Consider the following 19,095-nt stretch of genomic DNA (forward strand, 5'->3'; position numbering starts at 1 on the left):
CAACTTCTCAGCTGGCCTCATTTTGATTGCACAGAAATGCGGAAGTCAAATCAATACAGCGCTTTTTTCGAATAACTTTATTGCTAAAAAGAATACGAGGAAAAAAAACAATGTAACAAAATTAAATAATATACGTCCAAATAAGCCATAGAGATAGTGTGCGCGCGCATGTGTGTGTGTGTGTGTGTGTCGGTGTGTGTGTGTGTGTGTGTGTGTGTGTGTGTGTGTGTGTGTGTGTGTGTGTGTGTGTGTGTGTGTGTGTGTGTGTGTGTGTGTGTGTCTGGTGTCGACATCAACATTCCATTATTCACATCATCATACCATTGCAATGAAATCAGACATGATATCATTCTAACAACCATTACTCAAAATTAATCAGATACATATTGTGCACATAATAAACGATCTATTTTTTACTATTCGAGCTTTTTTAACATCAGAAAAAAAACACCTGTGATAAATAAATATTAATTAATATTTCAGACCAACGGGTGGTTAAAGTTCCTGAATGGGGTTGAATACAAACCCTGGTTAACTTTAAGCAGTGACATGTGCTACATACAGATTTTCAACTACCTACCTGCCAAGATAACCATTTACCCATTTATTCAAAGCAAGGCCCAGTGTTGCCTTACACTTCAACCTCATAACTGCAACTGATCATGTAGGTCAGGATTCCAGAGTGTTCTAATCCACCATACACGCCTAGCTGACACTTCACCTATTCACTTCCCTCCTCTTAAGGCCTTAGTTTTTCTGTTGGATGCTACGGGTCTTGAGCTGCAGAGAAATTCATACACTGTAAAAAATGATCTATTTTCCTCATTCATGCCAGCTGTGAATGCAACAGACAGTTTATAATACTGATGTCCTGGACTTAGAGTCCAGTGAGACCCCTGGTTCTTATTTCAGGACTTGTAACTCACACGCACTGATGTTGAAGATTTGACTGTGTTTAAAGAGATAGACCCGGCTGGTCAATAATGAGTTTCATAGAGTCCTGTAAACCTACTCAGTTTTACCACTGAACTGTTTTATTTGAACAGGTGCTTTACTTTCATTTTAACAGCATTGTGGACCAGCTGAAAGGTCTTTGAGTCTTATTAGAGCACCCTTTGAATTTGTTTGTGTTTTTAATGTAAAAAAAGAGCTTGAAATCTGTTCAAGACATGTTATTTGTAACTATTGCTGTAAATGAAATGTTGGACAAGGAGGATACACTTCTTAACTTGACGTCAGAAGATGTCACTGCAAAGGATCATCAACACGGCCAAAATCATCACCGACTGCCCTCTCCTCTCACTGGAAGAACTGCACCATTCCTGCTGCCTCTGAAAGGCGGGGAAATAATCCAGGACCCCTCTCACCCCGGACACCACATGTCCAATCTGTTACCGTCAGGCAGGAAGTACAGGTCAATCACTACAAGGACAAACCAGTTCAGAGACAGCAGTTAAAGTCCTGAACAAAGGCTGAAATCAATACCTCAATTGTCATCATATAATTACAATATAACAATTACCTCATGCCATTAATGCACCTGAACATGGCAGCTATTTTGCACTCTAAACTGTTTTGCTCTGAAGGGCTTTTGCAATTTCATTGGAATGACAAATAAAGTTATATTCTATTCTAACTACATTTTTCATGTGTGATAATTTGCTGACTTCATATTTGCCCCGGTAATGAGGCAGCAACAATAATTAGTGTTAATTATAATTGAACTGTGCAGCAGTTTCAAGTCTGCTTGATAAAAGGCTTTCCAGCCATGTAAGTAGAGGGACAAATGAACATTTAAAGGCTGATTAATGAATGAAACTAAATTCTAGAAAAACTTGAAAGAATGGCACCAAAACCGTCCAAAACCGTCCAAAACCGTCCAAAACCTGAATATTTTAGCAAGATAGACTTGATAAATATTAAGGTCTTCTACTTACTTATTTGCAAAAAAAAAAAAAAAAAAAAAAAAGGCTTACCTTTTCAGCACTGTGCATGCTGACAGTAGTCCTTTAGCTGTCTGTGATGACTTCATGTGCTTCTTTATGATAAAACTGTTTAGTTTATAACAAATTTAGCCTAACTTGGGTGGCAGAAGCTCAGTCCATAGAGACTTGGGTTCATGACCAGATTTATAAATACCCTGTCTCAAAATGGAACAGAACAAGAACTCCTTACACTTGCTACCTGTTGGTTAGATGAAGGAAATTCTTTTTACCAGGCTGCTCTAATAAAAACTCTTCAGATAGCCTGAAAAGGTTGAGTACTGACCAGAACCAAGTTCCTCTAGACCTGCTCCCCATAAGATAGAGGGCAGAACTTAAAATCTCTTCTGTCCAACAAAGTTCTCATTGGTCATGAACACTGTTTCTTGAGGGCAGGGCAACTTGGTCTTTAAAAAAGTTATATGGGAGGTAGAACCATAAATGATTAAAAACCTAAACTTAGGAATCATCTAGCAGACACCTCTCTACTTTTAACAGTCACTACATTAGATTACATTTTCCCCTGTTGCTAGGCGCTGCCCAAGTAGCTAACTGTTGCAGTAGCTCTTTCTTCTTTGTCCGTTTCTTGTAATTTTTTTCATCTCTTTTTCGTCATCTTTGTATTTGGAGTGGATCATTACTTTGTATGATTCAATGTTGGTCATGGACACCAAACTTTTTGTGTCTTCAGCGATATTTTTACTACTTTTCTCCTGTGTTTGTCTGGAGATCCTACATGTAACCATGGCTGCATGTAACCATGCAGCTATGGTTACATGTCTGGAGATCCTACATGTAACCATGGCTGCATTGTTTACATGTGAAATTAGCTGTTAACACCCTGTAGCATGTCAATGCTAACTAGTGTAGGGCTTGATGATTTCCCTCAAGGTGAGGAGGAGGAGGTGAGGACGACATGCTGGTTCTCCGATGTGAGCTGGGAGGTGACGACGTGGACCTGTCCTTCCATCCATCGTTGTTGGGAACGTGGGATCTAGCTCCGGGGGATGGACGAGCTAGCTGTGCTAACCCAGCGGCATCGCGCTGTTCAAGGACGTGGCTGATGGAGCTGACATCGAACGCCAGCCCCACATTGGAGGAGCTTCGCCTGCTGTGAGCAGACAGGATCCAGGAGACAGAGACTGAACAGACTGCTGGGGAGGCTCAGTCCTGGACCCTGTGGAGGTGGAGGCTGGCTGGGCTGGAGAGTGGTGGACGAGTGGTGGACGGGATGTCGTCATCTAATTTCTTATGGACTTTTTTGCACTTTTTATACTCTTTCTTACTTTTGTTTTCTTAAATGCTGCGGTGACTCCTGAATTTCCCCTCGGGGATAAATAAAGTATTTTCTATTCTATTCTATTCTATTCTATTATTGTTGTATTACATTATTACATTATTGTAACCATATTACTATGGTTGCTAGGCGCTGCCCAAGTAGCTGCCTGTTGCAGTAGCTCTTTCTTCTTTGTCCGTTTCTTGTAATTTTTTTTCGTCTCTTTTTTGTCATCTTTGTATTTGGAGTGGATCATTACTGGATCAATTATTGGTCATGGACACCAAACTTTTTGTGGCTTCAGTGATATTTTTACCACTTTTCTCCTGTGTTTGTCTGGAGATCCTACATGTAATCATGGCTGCATTGTTTACACATGAACTCAGCTGTTAGCAGCCTGTAGCATGTCAATGCTAACTAGTGTAAGGCCTGATGTCTCCCCTCAAGGTGAGGAGGAGGAGGTGAGGACGACGTGCTGGTTCTCGGGTGTGAGCTGGGAGGTGACGACGTGGACCTGTCCTTCCATCCATCGTTGTTGGGAACGTGGGATCTATCTCCGGTGGGATGGACGAGCTAGCCGTGCTAGCCCAGCGGCAGAGGGTCTGCCTGAGGGCAAAGTGGCGTCGTGCTGTTCACGGACGTGGTTGACGGAGACATCGGAAGCCGGCCCCACATTGGAGGAGCTTCACCTGCTGTGAGCAGACAGGATCCAGGAGACAGAGACTGAACAGACTGCTGGGGAGGCTCAGTCCTGGACCCTGTGGAGGTGGAGACTGGCTGGGCTGGAGAGTGGTGGACGGGCTGTCGTCATCTATTTTCTTATGGACCTTTTTGCACTTTCTATACACTTTCTTACTTTTGTTTTCTTAAATGCTGCTGTGACTCCTGAATTTCCCCTCGGGGATAAATTAAGTATTTTCTATTCTATTCTGTTCTATTATCAGTCTCACCATTATCATCACTGTGACAGTCTGTATAGCCATGAATAATAGGATCAGTCACTTCTCATTCAGTTTGGAGTTCCTACAAACACTGTAGTACACATATTTGACTTCTCTTATTAGCACTGTGCGTATGTCTGCATTTTCGCTGCTGTTGCTGTGGTCTTTCTTTTTTTAGCAGTGACTTCTGACCAAGACTGAGATGTCCACTGAAGGCTCGTTCCCAAAGCACTCGAAACCATGGGGATGCACATCAAATGAAACCGATTTCTAAAGATCACTATTCCATATTGTATCTCCATAGATAGACTAAATAGATAACACATTTTGCATAATTAGAGGCATTGGAGACTTGACTTACTTCACTGTAAGTGAAGATGCCTGCCTTAACGCTGCCTTTCTGACTTTTGCCGAAGTCACTAAAGTAAGGTTGAGTCAGTGTTTACAGTGTGGCACGTGTGGCCATTAGCCCTTAGAACTGCATCAGAAACAGATGGCTGATATCATGGAGAGGGTTTTTTTTTGTATGATACGGTCTCTACCCATCTCTTTTTCTCTGCATACCTCATTTCGTCTTTTCAATCACAACATAGATAAAGACAAAAAATGGTTCCACTTGAATCTAGTTCTGCGGGAGGTTTCTGTCTGTTAAAAAGGGAATTGACATTGCAACTTGACAATGCTTTGCTCATGGTGGATTGAGTTGAGATAATTCTGTATGACAAGGTCTAACCTATCTTTGTGTCTAAGTCATAATAAAGACAAAGGGTACGGTGAAGTTATGCTCTTCTATCAAAGCATCATGGAAAACATTTCTTTGTGGGTTAACGGTATAAAAAAAGGTGAATTGGTCTAGTAAAACAATGCCCTAAACTGTTGTACATCAATCAATGTTTATTTCAGTTTTAGCATCAACATATTTTCAGTTGTTTTTGTGTTTTTTGTTTTGTTAATTTTTTTGGGGTTAAGTTATTTCCATTACAGTTGTATATCTATAAGAACAAAAAGTGAAATAATCCATGTATAGAAGACAAACTTTGCTGCCATCAGAGAGAAAACCAGAGAAATGCTTTTTCAGGATACAACAATGTGGGAAAATACATAATTCCAGTGATTTAGACAGAGCCAGAACACCAGATACAGTACCATCAGTAACAGAATGTATACAGAAAAAAATATCCCAAGTTTGTCTTCAGCATTTGTGTTTCTCTCTCTTTTTTTTTTTCTTTTTGTTTAACCTTTCTCCCATGGCCAAACTGCACACTGAATAGAAAAAACAATAACATACAAACCAAAATATTACAAAAAAACACTCTGTCAGCAGAGGTCTGATTTTTTTCTTTTGGTCTTTTTTAGTTTGTGTGTTCCCTGCCACTGTAATAAATGTACTAAACACAAATTTAACTGACAATACAGAAAAGGGAGATAACTTTTTTATTTTGACATTTTAAGACACAATATTGAATCAAATCAAGTGAGTCTTTAAGTCCAAGTGTTGACACCAGGATTTGAAGTGACACAGGTTTGTTGAAAACAAATGGTTGCAGAGGACCATGAAGCCTTTGGAATGCTCTAGCAGCCTGACAGGAAGTAGACAGAAACCACTCTGTGAAGAGAAATTCATTTGTTGGTTTTGGGTTTTGTGTGAGTACATTAGTGCATATGTTATTTGGTAGTGACATCAATCAATGCGCATTCCTTTTAAATAAATGACTGCTCATGAAGGCCTGGATGTAGATGAGTCAGCAAATCCTAGTTTTTTAGATCAACTCAAAACACAGACGAATGCACAAGTATACAATATCCTCCTCAGTAAGGACTGTCTGTCAGTGTCATGTGGCTACCCATTGACGTTTACGGCACAATCACGATATGATACACGACCATGTATCATGAAACACTTGCTGTTTTTAACAAACAAGAGCCACCAGTTACAAGGCAGTTACCATCAATATAGGACATTGACGAGAGGAGATCAAAGTCATCAAGAACAATACTGAACAGAAAGGACCACATTAGCCTAGAGCTGATTTTTTTTTTTTTTGCAAACGTTTCACACATTAAACAGTTCCTCAATTGACTCTCAACAAAACGCCACTGAAAACTTTTTTCCTCCTCAACCTGAGGGCAGGAGCTCGGGGCTTGGAGTTGCTTCCTTCTCCCCGACTTTGACCCTGGCATGCATACAGTGTACACCCATACTGTCTGTGATCATAAATGGGGGGGCCATACAGGTTTAAAGGTGTAAAAAAAGATCTCTTTAAAGATGATAGTGGAGAATACGATGGAGGATTAGGGTCATGTTAAAGAAAAATAAAACGGGATTAATCTCATGAATTTGCGTGAATAAACTCATTATCTTGGTCTATAGCTACAGACTATGAGTAGAGCTAAAGATTGTAGTCTGAAAAAAGTGAGATCACATGCGCAAAATTTCATTGGAACAAGAGCTGCTCTGCATTGAGGACAATACAAGTTCCCCCGCCCTGAGGATGGCTCGTTTAGAGGAAAATCCCAGTCTACCTTGCTGTGATTGCAGAGAAGTGTGGATTTGGAAAAGTAATGTTCCAGTTATGAGTTATTGATAGGGAGAAAGACAAATCTGTGAGTATCTTTCCAACTTTACTCAAGTTCTTCACAAAACCCCAGTTTCTTAGCTATAGCACACAACATCTGCCTAACACCGTCATAAGTATAATTTTACTTATTATAAGTATGCTGATGTGCCAAAAGATAAAATAATTCCTTATTTGTGAAACCTAAACTAAAGTATAACTTCACAAGATGCTCCACGCTCCCCATTTTGGACAGATGCTCTCTTAATAGTTAATAGCTAAATAGTTAAAATTAAGGCTTTATTCCAGTAAATTTATGAGATAAATCTCTTAAACTACCTTTTTTTGAAAAAAAAAAAAAAATGGAAAAAAAAAAAAATTGTAACATGGCCCTTATCCTCCGTTGTAGGAGAAAGATGGGAGGGTGTCACTTGTTTTTCGATTGAGAAAGAATCTGGTTAAACATTTGTGGTACTCTTTGTCTCACACAGACACATCTGAATCTGAAAGGCAGCTGTAGAGACTTGAATGATTGGCCAGAAACAATGGAAAAAATAATAAAATAAATAATAAAAAATTGAAATAAAATTAAATTTAATTAAATCAATACATTTTTACACAAGGAGACAAACTGGGACTTCCGTAAATGCCCTAAATAGCCATCTTATAATAATAATAATAATAATAATAATAATAATAATAATAATAATAATAATAATAATAATAATAATAATCAAACATGTAAACACTGAGTTCATCATTGATGCATTGACTCTACCTCTTTGTATGGTACATAACAGTACATAGGTTTGTTTAGAGATACAAACACAGTGTCCATTATGCTCTTTGAGCTATTCCCATATTTGCTAAGGACTTCAACAACCTGGTCTGTTTTTATAGAATCGCAGACAGAAGGAGAGATATTTCTCATCATTTAATACTTTTTTATTAGCAGCAGCAACAGCCGATAAGGGAAATAAGTGTGATTAGAGAAAAGTGTACTGACTATTTATCTGTGTTCGCACCGTGCAGCCCAGAGTAACTGGTAACAACCAAGTTGTAGCATTAGTAAGACGTTGTAGCATTATTCCAAGTGAATGCAGAGAAAGCTAAATACAAATGTGTATCTTCTGTGTATTGTGGCAAATAATTTTTACCGAGACCAAGAACAAAAAACTAACTAAAAGAAGAACCCCTAAATTAAAAAGGCAAAGAAATGTGTTTTGGCTTAATAGCAATAGAGCTATACATTTCCCTTTTCGTTCAGAGTTTTTTGTCAAAATTTCAAAAAATATATATATACTTTTTTTCATAGTCTCTGTTGTAAGCTTAAAGATTAAATAAAAGGTTTTAATTCTGTATCAATGTTAAAGTAGCATGCTGCTTTTAATATGGCAGTTGGATAGTTTTTATAGTCATCCATTTCTGTTTCATGCATTTTTTGTTGTTGTTAACGTGTGACTATCTACACAGTGAGGTCCAGAAAAGAAACAAACCCACCCACACAGCCACTCACACACTCACCCATACACATACACACTCACCCACACACTCACTCACTCACTCACTCACTCATTCACTCACTCACTCACTCTCTCACACATACATACACAACAAACAGACTTTCCAGGTTTTTCTCGAACCATCAGTTGTCCTGTAATGTTAGCTGTTCTCTTTTTGCCTTCAGTTATACAACATGTTTGGACAAGAAACCAGAGCGACCACGTACTGTGGCAAAGGGACCATTTCATACAAAGAGTCAGGACTTATGAGGACTCAGTCACTCATGAGTCTCTTTTATGAGTGCTCTGATTCGTCGAGTGAAAGTCATTTCCCAGAGGTCCACGGTTCTCCCTCAGTCTTTTTGTCCTTTCGTTACAACTGGTACCACTTCTTGTCCTTACACTTCAGCATCAACTGTAAGAGAGAAGAGTCACATGCTTATTCACAGGAAGCAGTCACATGTCATCCAAAGTTTTTTTTAGGCAGTTGTAAGGAGCATTTCAAAACACTGACACCACCATGCAAGGTTACAATAGTCAACTAAAACTAAACTAAAAAGGAAAACTAAAATTTAAAATACATTGCAGTTAACTCAAACTAATAAAAACTAGAAAAAAACAATAAGTAAACTAAAACTGTATCTTGTGTTCACAAAACTAACTGAAACTAACCAAAATTGAAGACAAAATGTCCTTAGTTATAGTTTTTGACAATATTAATAGCCTTTAGGATTTAAATTAATCTGACACATTCTCCAAACCAATTTTACGACAGTTTTCGGCAGTTGTCAGCGCCATACAGCACCATCACAGCAACGTACTGGGACGTGCTTGTTTACTGCACTGACTGGCTGTGCGCTGTGCTGTGACAAAACGTAGTGGAGCAATGAATCGGAGCATCTGTAATAGTTTAATTTCATGTGAGTCTGACTTTATTGTTACAGAGTCCAAGTTTCTAATTATTAAAGCTCCTATTATATTGTTTTATATAATTTATGTTTTTATTATTTTTATTTAATTTATGTTTACACTATTTTTATAAAATTTATGTTTATATTCTTTATATTAAGTCTATATTATTTTCTTGTGTTTAAGGCAGCAGCCAACAGTTCAGTATCAGCATTGACTGAGCAGTGAGCACTATGTTGAACTGGAAAATAAACAGTATCACAAAATATTTACTCTGACCTTTTTGAATCCTGCACCTGGTTAATAAGGTATGAAAAACTAAAACTAAACTAAAACTAAACTAAAACTAAGCCTTGTTGCAAAAATCAAAACAAAATAAAAACTAGAATGCCCGCTCTAAAACTAATAAAAACTAAACTGTAATAGAAAAAAGAATGTTAAAACTAAACTATAATGACAAATCCAAAACTGTTTTAACCTTGTCACCATGAAGCTTTATGAAGTGTTGGGATTGGCAGAACACTTTTATTTTTATACAGTGTACATCAAGAAGTTTAATTTAACTTAACTTGACTAACAATGACTGTGAATCATTTTTTCCCTTCATAGGGATCAATGAACACAGTAGTGAATTAAAAGGTGTTGCTTTTGCAAGACGTGTGGCAAAACATTTCTGTGAAAAAAAATAACCCATTATTTTTTTTCATAGGCATAGGAAAGCATGAAGTGAGAGGGGGAGAATTTAACTTTTTGAGGAAAAATAGAGAAGCATTCAGGATTTTTTTTTATCCCAGTTCTGTTCTCTTAATTTTCAACCTTTAAGGTCAAAGCAGATTACGTCAAACAGACACAGTTCTGAGTCACTCATCTGCACAGATGAAGCACTGTTTATGGATGTCACACTGACCATCCAAACAGTGCCGTGCTCAAACACGATTGGCCCCCCTTAGTGCTGTTCCCCCGGCTGGGGAGTACGGCCAGCGGTCACACTAACCCCATATGAACCAGACCTCAGCAGGTATCACACATGCTCATGCCCGCCTACGTCATCGCAAAGCGTGTGTTTACATGAAGCACAATCTCATCAGAGTCAGCAACAGTGAGACACAGAGAGCACTGCTACAACTTTACAGCCTTTTAGACTTATTGTAAGTTGTTTTTGCCCGACACAGCCCTCTAACAACCCGCTTCATTTAAAATGATTGTCGAGAGATGCGCTTGCAGTGATCATATGTCATGGATCACACACGCTGTCTGCGTGCTTATGCTCGTGCATGAAGTAAACCGTCCTGAAGTCCGCCTCTGCAAAACGTGCAAAAGCAGAGAAGTAAATTGTGCTAAAGCACGACACGGTTGAGGTCACACTGGCCATTTCAAACGCGCTTTAGGGCTGAAGCGTGCTTGAGCACGGCACGGTTTGCCAGTGTGACTGTCGTAAGTCAGTGTTTCTCAAACTTTTTCAGCAATGTACACTCTGTTTCTGCCAAGTGCCCCCTAACAAGCACAAAGCAGTTTTTTTTGGAAAATAAACGCGGAACACAGCGTTAATATTTTTAACAATAAAATTATGGTCAACCCTGAAAATTTTGATGGATAGGCCAACAATGAAAAAAAGCCTCTGAAGATGTGCTGTTTGTGGACATAAATCACACTAAACAGATATTTTCTGGTTCTGGTTTTGCTTATTTTAGTGCGTGTCCTTCTTTGTTTTCATTAGCATTGCTGCTTCACTTCAACCAGGATGATGTTATTTGTGTTGTTATCCTGGTCTGAGGGAGACTCTTATTTTCAGGGGGGGGCATAACTGAATTGAATAACCTACTGGATATAATATTCAGTTTATGAACCTTAATTTTTTCATGAACAAATAGTGTTAGAGAAATTTTGCTTGTTGTTGTTGTTGGTTTTTAATGTGCATATTTAGATTTGATGTAGCCCCTGGAGTGCCCTGGCATACCCACAGGGATATGTGTACCCCCATTTGAGATCCACTGACCTAGGCCACACACTGTACTCTTGACCAGGGACAGCCATCAGCCTTAAGTCACGTCCACTTGCACCCAGCATGTGTGTGGATGCATATGAGTAGTTTTCTCTGACCCTTTCTAGATACATGTTGTTGTTGTAGCATGCTTTACTATGACACAAGCCACGTTTACATGGACCCAAGTATTTCGCTTGCATTGGTTTATTTGCTCAAAAAGGAAGAATTTAACCTTTGTATACACCTCATTCTGAAAGAAAAGTGCCAATCCAAATGGACATTTGATCAGTTTCACAGGGGTGGAATATTCCTTTCCCCAAACCGATTGAAAGTTTGTTTTTGATCCAAACTTTGAAAGAAGTAATAAGAAGCAATAATTTCAAGACTGGACGGACGAGAAACTCGCACTACGGAGTATTGCAACACCGTGATAAACAAACTGTCATCCTCCAGCTTTGATAAATCCTTGATGTTTACGTTTTTCTGCGCATGCCTCAATGACTATTCTGTTTGATTATAGCAGCACATGTAGACCAGAGATTGGAATATTCCTTTCCATGTATACTATTGTTTTTGGAAAAGTCATTCAGAAAGATTCCATTCGGAAAGACGAAAAACTCCTCATGTGACTGTGGCTATTGATAAAGTCCACAAGTCAAAACCCACTGCTCGAGAATAAAGTTGTTTTCTTTTCTATGAGTCCTGCTGGATCTTTGACCTTTTTGTTCCGTGTATCATTGATAAATCTGTTTGATAACCATGGCGATGAAGATAGATTATAATAATGACCTTTCACCCTGCTTTACCTCATGAGCATGTTTGGAGAAGACTTCCGCACTGGTCATCATGAGGGCAGTCCGTTCCTCCAGTTCTCCAAGCCTTTGGCCTCTCTCATCCAGAGCGATGCGGGCCCGAGCCAGTTCACCCACTGCTCCCCCAGCTGCCACCTTCATGCCCTCCATACCACCCTGCCCCGGTATGTGTTGGGCCAGACTCCTAGAGGCTTTTCCAGCTGCTGCCTCCCCAACTGAATCAAGAACAGAGGATGGGACAATGTTAGGAAAACATTGAAAAATGCAAAACTTTAACTGTCATTCTTGGATGCATTTTGTTACTGTAACTGTTTATTCCCTTTCCATTTCATTTACCATTTTTCCTAAATGAGCACATTTGCAGCGGGATTTGTATTTAAAAAGAAGAAAAGAGAGAAAAGAGAAATAACATACAGAGCTCCTCTCTGTCAAAGGTATGAGCATTTCCTCCGAAGAAGCCCTTCAGGAAACCTCTGTTCTGGACTTCTGGAGTCTCTATCGGTATAAACAACTCTCCCAGCATCTCCTGAAATCAAAGAAATAGAATGTTCAAAAGAAAGATGTGCATTTTGAGGTAGATTTCAGCTTCTGGGTTGTGGTAGTTAAGCTTACATGAGTTCATGCATTGTAGACGCATTGAAAATATACTGTTTGTCACCACAGGGGTCCAAGTTAACTTTACTTTGTCTTCCAGTGAAAACTGTCACAGAGCTGTGTAGGGGTCTTACTGGTCTTACTGGTCTTAATGCCGGCTCTCTTGCCCACCTTACCTAACGTTGACAGTAATTTCCATTAAAACAGCCTAATTATCTAAGCTTGACTCAAGCTCCATAGACACACACTTACACACACAGTAAGTCAGTATCCACAGACTCAGTGCCGATGAAAACACAGATGACATTGTGTGACATGCATGTGTGATGTGAGGGTGTTAACCATCAAAAAACACATTATTTACCTAAATAACAGCAATTTAATGGATGGTAAATGACTCAGGTTTGTGAAAAATCAGTGGGCTCTAATTTCGTAGACCAGGCGCAAGCGCAGGTGACTGGACAGTGGGGCGCATCGGAGGACACAAAGCGCGTCACCTTGTGGGCCAGCTCCCGGGACAGATTTAATCTGTTCCTTTGTCATTAATAGGAGTACAAAATGAAGAGACAGTTACACAGCTGGCTTATCCATTCAGAATACTTTTGATCCACCTGCACTCCTGGTTTGTCATCGCCAAATAGCAGAGCCTTTGGTGATATACTGTATACTCTCTTAGTGTCTCCACCTCATCCTCCTTACAATAATGTACTCCATCTTTTTAGATCAGGTTAAAAATAAAGACTTAAACAGAGAAATATGGGAAATCACGGGTAAATCCTGAGTGACATACATTTATTTTGTCTCTTTTTTTCTTCGTCTTTTCTCTCCCTCTTTTCTTTGAATTAAATGAAATGAGAGAACCAGATATATACTCAGTATCAGATGTTAAGGCTGTTTATTGTTTAATTGTAAGATGTGCATCAAACTTCCAGCTGCCGTCAGGTTAACTTTCCATTATGACAAACGGCTTTAATCTGACATCAGATGTGACGGGACAGTTAATATAGATATAAATGTATATGCTGGTTCAGACAGTTACATTAAATAGTGATTGCTGTGATTGTTTATTGCATTAAAATGTGCCTGACACTCTGGAAACCTGCCTCTGAGGCTTTGTTGACATGTGCGCACATGTGCACCTGTCACCAAATTATAGCTGCGGAGGGTGAGCTCCGCTTTGCACCGAGAATAGACCAGGTTGGAGCTGGCGAGCTTTCAGTGCACTTTCTGCACTGTTTTTGGCATTAAATTGTCACTGCGCCAACATGAATCTGCCGTCAACTCCCCCTGGTGCGCTGTCACACCCATCTCTGAACAGACGGAACAGATTACATCTGTCCCGGGAGTTGGCCCACAAGGTGACGTGTCCATTCTCCTGCTGCATGGGACAGCAGCTCTGACCATCTCTGCTATCGGGTCTTTCCAGCATACTGTTTCCGCAGTGCTGGGGATCACTCAGACCAATCAGACGCTGCGCCTCGGCCCCAGGGCATTTAAAGGCGAGGAGAGGCGCTCATTTGATTGGTGAAAACAGCGCTTGGCTGTGTTAAATCCACTCACGGCTTTTCTCCTCCCTCTCTGCCATTTGCGCGAGGGGAGGCGTGGACGCGCAGCTCTGCGCAGCTCTGCGCTCCTCTGCGCTCCTCTGCGCCTTGATTGTGCCTCTCTTGGCACTGCAGGAAATTTGCAAAGTGCGCTGGTCACGCCCTGTCCCCACGGCGAAGGCAGGCGCAGGGCAGGTGCGCCTGCGCTTGCGCCTGGTCTACGAAATTAGAGCCCCCTGTGTCCCCTGGCTCAAAACAACCTACCTTTACTAAACCACCAGTATAAGGCATCTTAATTGAGTTTTACACACCCTGGAGTACTTCTGTTGCCAAAATGCGTCACTGTTTACAAACAGTAAAATGATCTATTAGCAGGCAGACAGACAGACAGACAGACAGACAGAATGTCCACACACCTGCAGGTTGTCACACATCTCCTGGCTGTATGTTATTCTCTGGATCTCTGTGGGAGAGCTGAGATACAGCGCCTGACCTCCGTTCGTGAAGCAAAAGGTTCGTGCAATGCGCATGTCTGTCAGCGGCAGATAACTGACGTCCATGAGTGGTCTGAGACTGGGCAAACTGCAAGCAGGACAAGAAAAGAAAATTGTAAGATGCCCAGAACAATTGATTAACTTTATCTAACTTGATGATCATAGCTTTTGTTCTTTCTTTATTCGACCGATGTATACAACAAAACCACGCTTTAAATCCCGTGGTCAAATCAGGCAAAAAAATTAATTAAACTAGAGACAAAACTAAACTTAGTAGCATCTAAATGAGCAGACAGAAGGTATTCCTAGAACTGGATAGAGTGAAAATAGTTTCTACTGTCAAGAAAGGTTTTTTTAAAAAAAAGACCAGGGGTGTTTTACCCCTTCCCAAATGGTTTCATCACAGTTAACCAGTTTACCTGTGAAAAGGAAACCTGTCTGAGTGAACAGAGAACATGCTGCAGTCACTCTTTCTACTTTCTTTTTACTAAAGAGTTTGCAGTTTTATTCAGATTTGTTACAGGTGAGTGTTTGACAGTCTTACCTGAGAGTCATGACGTGTCCGTTGGCGCAGAAGCAGGCCAGGCATACGCTGTTAGACACAGACACTACATCGGCTCGCAGCACAAAGGACGATTCAGTGATGTTGTGGACAAAAAGGCATGACTGTGAGGGCATTAGGAATACTTTGGCCTGCCTCTCAGAGCAAACCACGGCCAGGTGTCCGTCTCCATATGTTTCCTGGGAGGATTCTGGGGAAAAGTGGACCAGCTTTCGCTTCCGGGGTCGGTCAGGGTCCTCCGCAGCATTGATGTCCCGCCAAGCCTCATAGGGACTCTGGATGAGGGTGCCCATGCAGTCTAAGAAGGCGAAGCATAACACTGAGCCCTTCAGCATCAGGACGGCACCTTGGAGTATCGGAGTAGAAGTGTAGGAGGGAAAGGGAAAAAGTGAGAAACAAAAAAATTTCAGCCACACTGATCAATGTCAAAAGTGTTGTGAGATGAAGTTAAACAGAGCATGAAGGGATCATAAAGAACAACAGTGGAAAACAAAAGAATATGGAAATCTGAGTCTTCCTCTGCCCTGCATTCATCCTGTAAACAGGAACATGATTGTAAACAAACCAGGTTACTGCTGCTCCAAGACTTTAACTGGGAAAGGTCATATGGTAATATACTAGTTACACCCCAAGAAGAGAGGAGAGCTAAAGGGCAGATACTTCGAGGTCAGTGTGGGAAGAATAAATGCACATTTCTTAGTTTGTTGTTTTCTTCTTTACTTTTTTTCGGGGGGATCACTTTGTATGGAGGCTGGTAGGTGTTAGACAGATTGCAAAAGCCACAACACAACAGAAGTCAAGAGGTCAGCTGTGGTGATTGCTGCCTGTTATATCAGTGTATCATTTGTTCATTCCATATCCATTTTAAAAACCAAAATCATAAAATGAATAACAACTTACTATTTCATTTCTCGTTTTCAAATCAAAAATCAGAAAACAAATAACAGCCTATTTTTCCCTGTTTTGATTTTGTTTTGAAATTAAAAACAGAATATGAGAGAATGGAATTATCATGGGATTTTTGTTCCATTTGTTTTTGGTTTGTATCATTTTCAATGTGTTGTGACCTGGGAGTTGTTGACTTTTTTTTCTCAGGAAGGTCAGTCAGTCTCCACAGGGTGATTCCATTGATGGGTGAATCAAGCAGCACGATGGCTAATGTTTAACAGTTGTTATTAGTTAACGTTTTTGTCAAGGATGCCGGACGTGTATGTGCTTTTTAAAGACAGGAAGCATGTCACACTTAGGAGGCATCAGTAACATGACGTTTCCACCTGAGGTTGTGTTGGATGCTGAAACGTCTGACACTCATTGCAGAGCACCTCGGACACCCATGTCCTGCAACGTCTCCGAAATGTCTGTGTGGGTCTTACCAGCTTCGAACAACTGGTTAATAACATCAGCGTATTGTTCTAGTGCGGCCATGATGGTCTATTTATATGTGACTCAATGTATGTAGCCATCTCTGTGAACAGGTTTCAAGATCTGCACGGTTAAAGACTGGCCTCCCTGAGAAAAAAGTCAGCAACTCCCCGGTCACAACACATCGAAAATGATACAAACAAAAAATGAACAGAACAAAAATCCCATTCTCTCATTCTCTATTTCTAATTCCAAAACAAAACCAAAATAGCAAAAAAAAAAAAAGGCCATTATTTGTTTTCGGGTTTTGATTTGAAAATAAGAATAAAATAAAAAGTTGTTATTCTTTTTCCAATTTTGGATTCTAAAATGAGTTTCTCTTTTTCTTCACAGAGATTGGGCAGCTTTCTTCTGCACTGGCTCCTCCTCCACCTGCTCACCTATTTCTCATCCAGGCAATCAGCACCTGCATTTAAGCTCTGCTCTCAGACTGTCCAGAGCCAGAGTATTCCAGCTTTTCAAGTGGTTTATGGTCGTCCTCAAAATAAATTCTCTTTAACTGATTATCAGTTAAAGAGAATTTGGGGGCCCAAGGCAAACCCAGTCCATGGGGCCCTCCATGTCCTTGTTACTCATCTTCTTCAGAGCTAGACTGGCCTTCCCTGGGTCCACTGTCTCTTTCCCCGAATCAAGGCATGAGACGTGTCTATGGAGCTTGAGTCAAGCTTATATAATTAGGCTGTTTTAATGGAGATTACTGTCAACATTAGGTAAGGTGGGCAAGAGAGCCGACATTGAGACCAGTAAGACCCCTACACAGCTCTGTGACAGTTTTCACTGGAAGACAATGGAATCTGCTTTTGGGTCCAAAAAAACTGGTTGCTAACCATATCAGTCATCCTAACAGACAAAAAAAAGCGGTGAAAGTTTGTAAATGAGTTTCTTTTTTAACTTCAGCTATGATAAATATAGCTCTAATTCTAACGTCATGCCGTGACTAAGTTGTTAAGCTAAATATAAAATGACACATTACAGGTAAATATAGAAATATAAGCTCCATGAAGGATTTCACAAGGTGACACCCCTATGAAGCTATATAAATCATATAGCAACAGGAGTCAAGAAAGAAAATAATCATTTACTGACTTACACATCTTTCTTTCTAACTTCTGTTGTGGTTGTATCAGTTTTGTTTTTTTAGTTTGCATTTGTGTTGTGGCTTTTGCCAGGAGCGTAGCTATAATTAGGCAAACATGGGCAGTTGCCTGGGGCCCCAAGATTCCCAGGGGCCCCCAAAGCGTCTCTTAAAAACTGATTTATGAAGTTCTCTTCAATTGAAAGCATTTCTTTTTTTCTAAATCTTACTTCACATGCTTCAGAATACATCAAAAGGCTTAATCTTTAATGATGGTTTTGGGTACTCCCCCTCCCTTCTTATTCAATGGGCTATTCCATGTTACAACACATCGGAAAATTTAATTCAGGATGAAAGTGGTAAAAAAACACTTTTCTTCCCCATTTTTTTCTTATTTTCAACCAAGTCGGAAATAAAAACAATGTTTGCTCTGAGATCTGAGATAACAGAGAGAAACATATAAGACTTTTAGGATTTTAAGGACTTTATCTAGCCCAGGAAACAGGATCATTTTCTCAAAATCAAACTTACATTATTGAACAAAATCTCTTTTTTGGAAACATAACTCACTGGACAGTGGGTCAAATAAAAATACATTAACTTTAAAATAATGGTACCAAAAAGTATGGTAACTGTAAATATCACCTATTTCAGTAGATTTTTTTTCCAGTTTTATGGTGTGCTTGATATTTACATATTTTTTCTTTACTAAATTATTTTTTTCAATATTTACCTATTGTAATGTTTTTCACTTCATACTTTCTTGCTTCTTACTGTTACTCTGTAAATTCCCCACTGTGGGACAAATAAGCTGTCAATTGACCATAAAAGATTTCAAATCCAGGACAAAGTGGACTAAATGATGGATTCACTTTTTTCTAAATCAAACTAAAGTACAGAACTTGAGGAAATGCATTTAGTTGCATTTAGGTACCATGTACAAGATTAGCACCGTCTCATGCCTTGATTCTGGGAAAGAGACAGTGGACCCAGGGAAGGCCAGACTAGCGCTGAGGAAGATGAGTTACAAGGACATGGAGGGCCCCATTGACTGGGTTTGCCTTGGGCCCCCAAACGACTAAATACGCCCCTGGCTTTTGCAAATCATCTGACACCTACCAGCCACCATACTCTTGCACATCTATGTATTTATAAAACCTAACATGTACCACATGGTGGACTAGACAGGTGGTTTATAAGTGACCTCGCTGTCCTTAGATTGGGTAAAAGTTAATATCCAATAGCCAACTCTAAAAATTGTGTGACGAATGTATTAATGCAGTACCTTAACATAAAAAATCATGCAAGTGATTTTAAGGATAAAAGTCCAGTTTAGTTTCCTTTTTCTATTAAGTGTGGAATGGAACCTTTTTAAATAACTCCACAGAAAGGAGAAAAAACAATCAAAAAAGGACTGGTAATTAAACATGTAATGACATAGAG

The 19,095-nt window shown here is 39.8% G+C and overlaps 1 protein-coding gene across 12 annotated transcripts in view; it reads right to left on the bottom strand.

The window, feature by feature from the left end:
• Positions 1–5,091: 5,091 nt before the first annotated feature.
• stxbp5l (syntaxin binding protein 5L) overlaps positions 5,092–19,095 on the bottom strand; it is a 127,055-nt gene continuing 113,051 nt past the window's right edge. For all 12 annotated transcript variants that reach the window (XM_074694680.1, XM_074694677.1, XM_074694679.1 and 9 more), the window contains 5 exons: positions 15,138–15,501; positions 14,516–14,681; positions 12,376–12,487; positions 11,956–12,176; positions 5,092–8,671 (listed from right to left, as the gene is read on the bottom strand). In XM_074694680.1, coding sequence (XP_074550781.1) covers positions 8,630–8,671; positions 11,956–12,176; positions 12,376–12,487; positions 14,516–14,681; positions 15,138–15,501 — 905 coding nt within the window. In that variant the 3' untranslated portion in view covers positions 5,092–8,629. The remainder of the gene's footprint in view (positions 8,672–11,955; positions 12,177–12,375; positions 12,488–14,515; positions 14,682–15,137; positions 15,502–19,095) is intronic.

This window comes from Halichoeres trimaculatus, unplaced genomic scaffold (genome assembly GCF_033239565.1).
Source record: "Halichoeres trimaculatus isolate MK-OKI-2021-1 unplaced genomic scaffold, fHalTri1.1 fHalTri1_scaffold_19, whole genome shotgun sequence".
Taxonomy (NCBI): domain Eukaryota; kingdom Metazoa; phylum Chordata; class Actinopteri; order Labriformes; family Labridae; genus Halichoeres; species Halichoeres trimaculatus.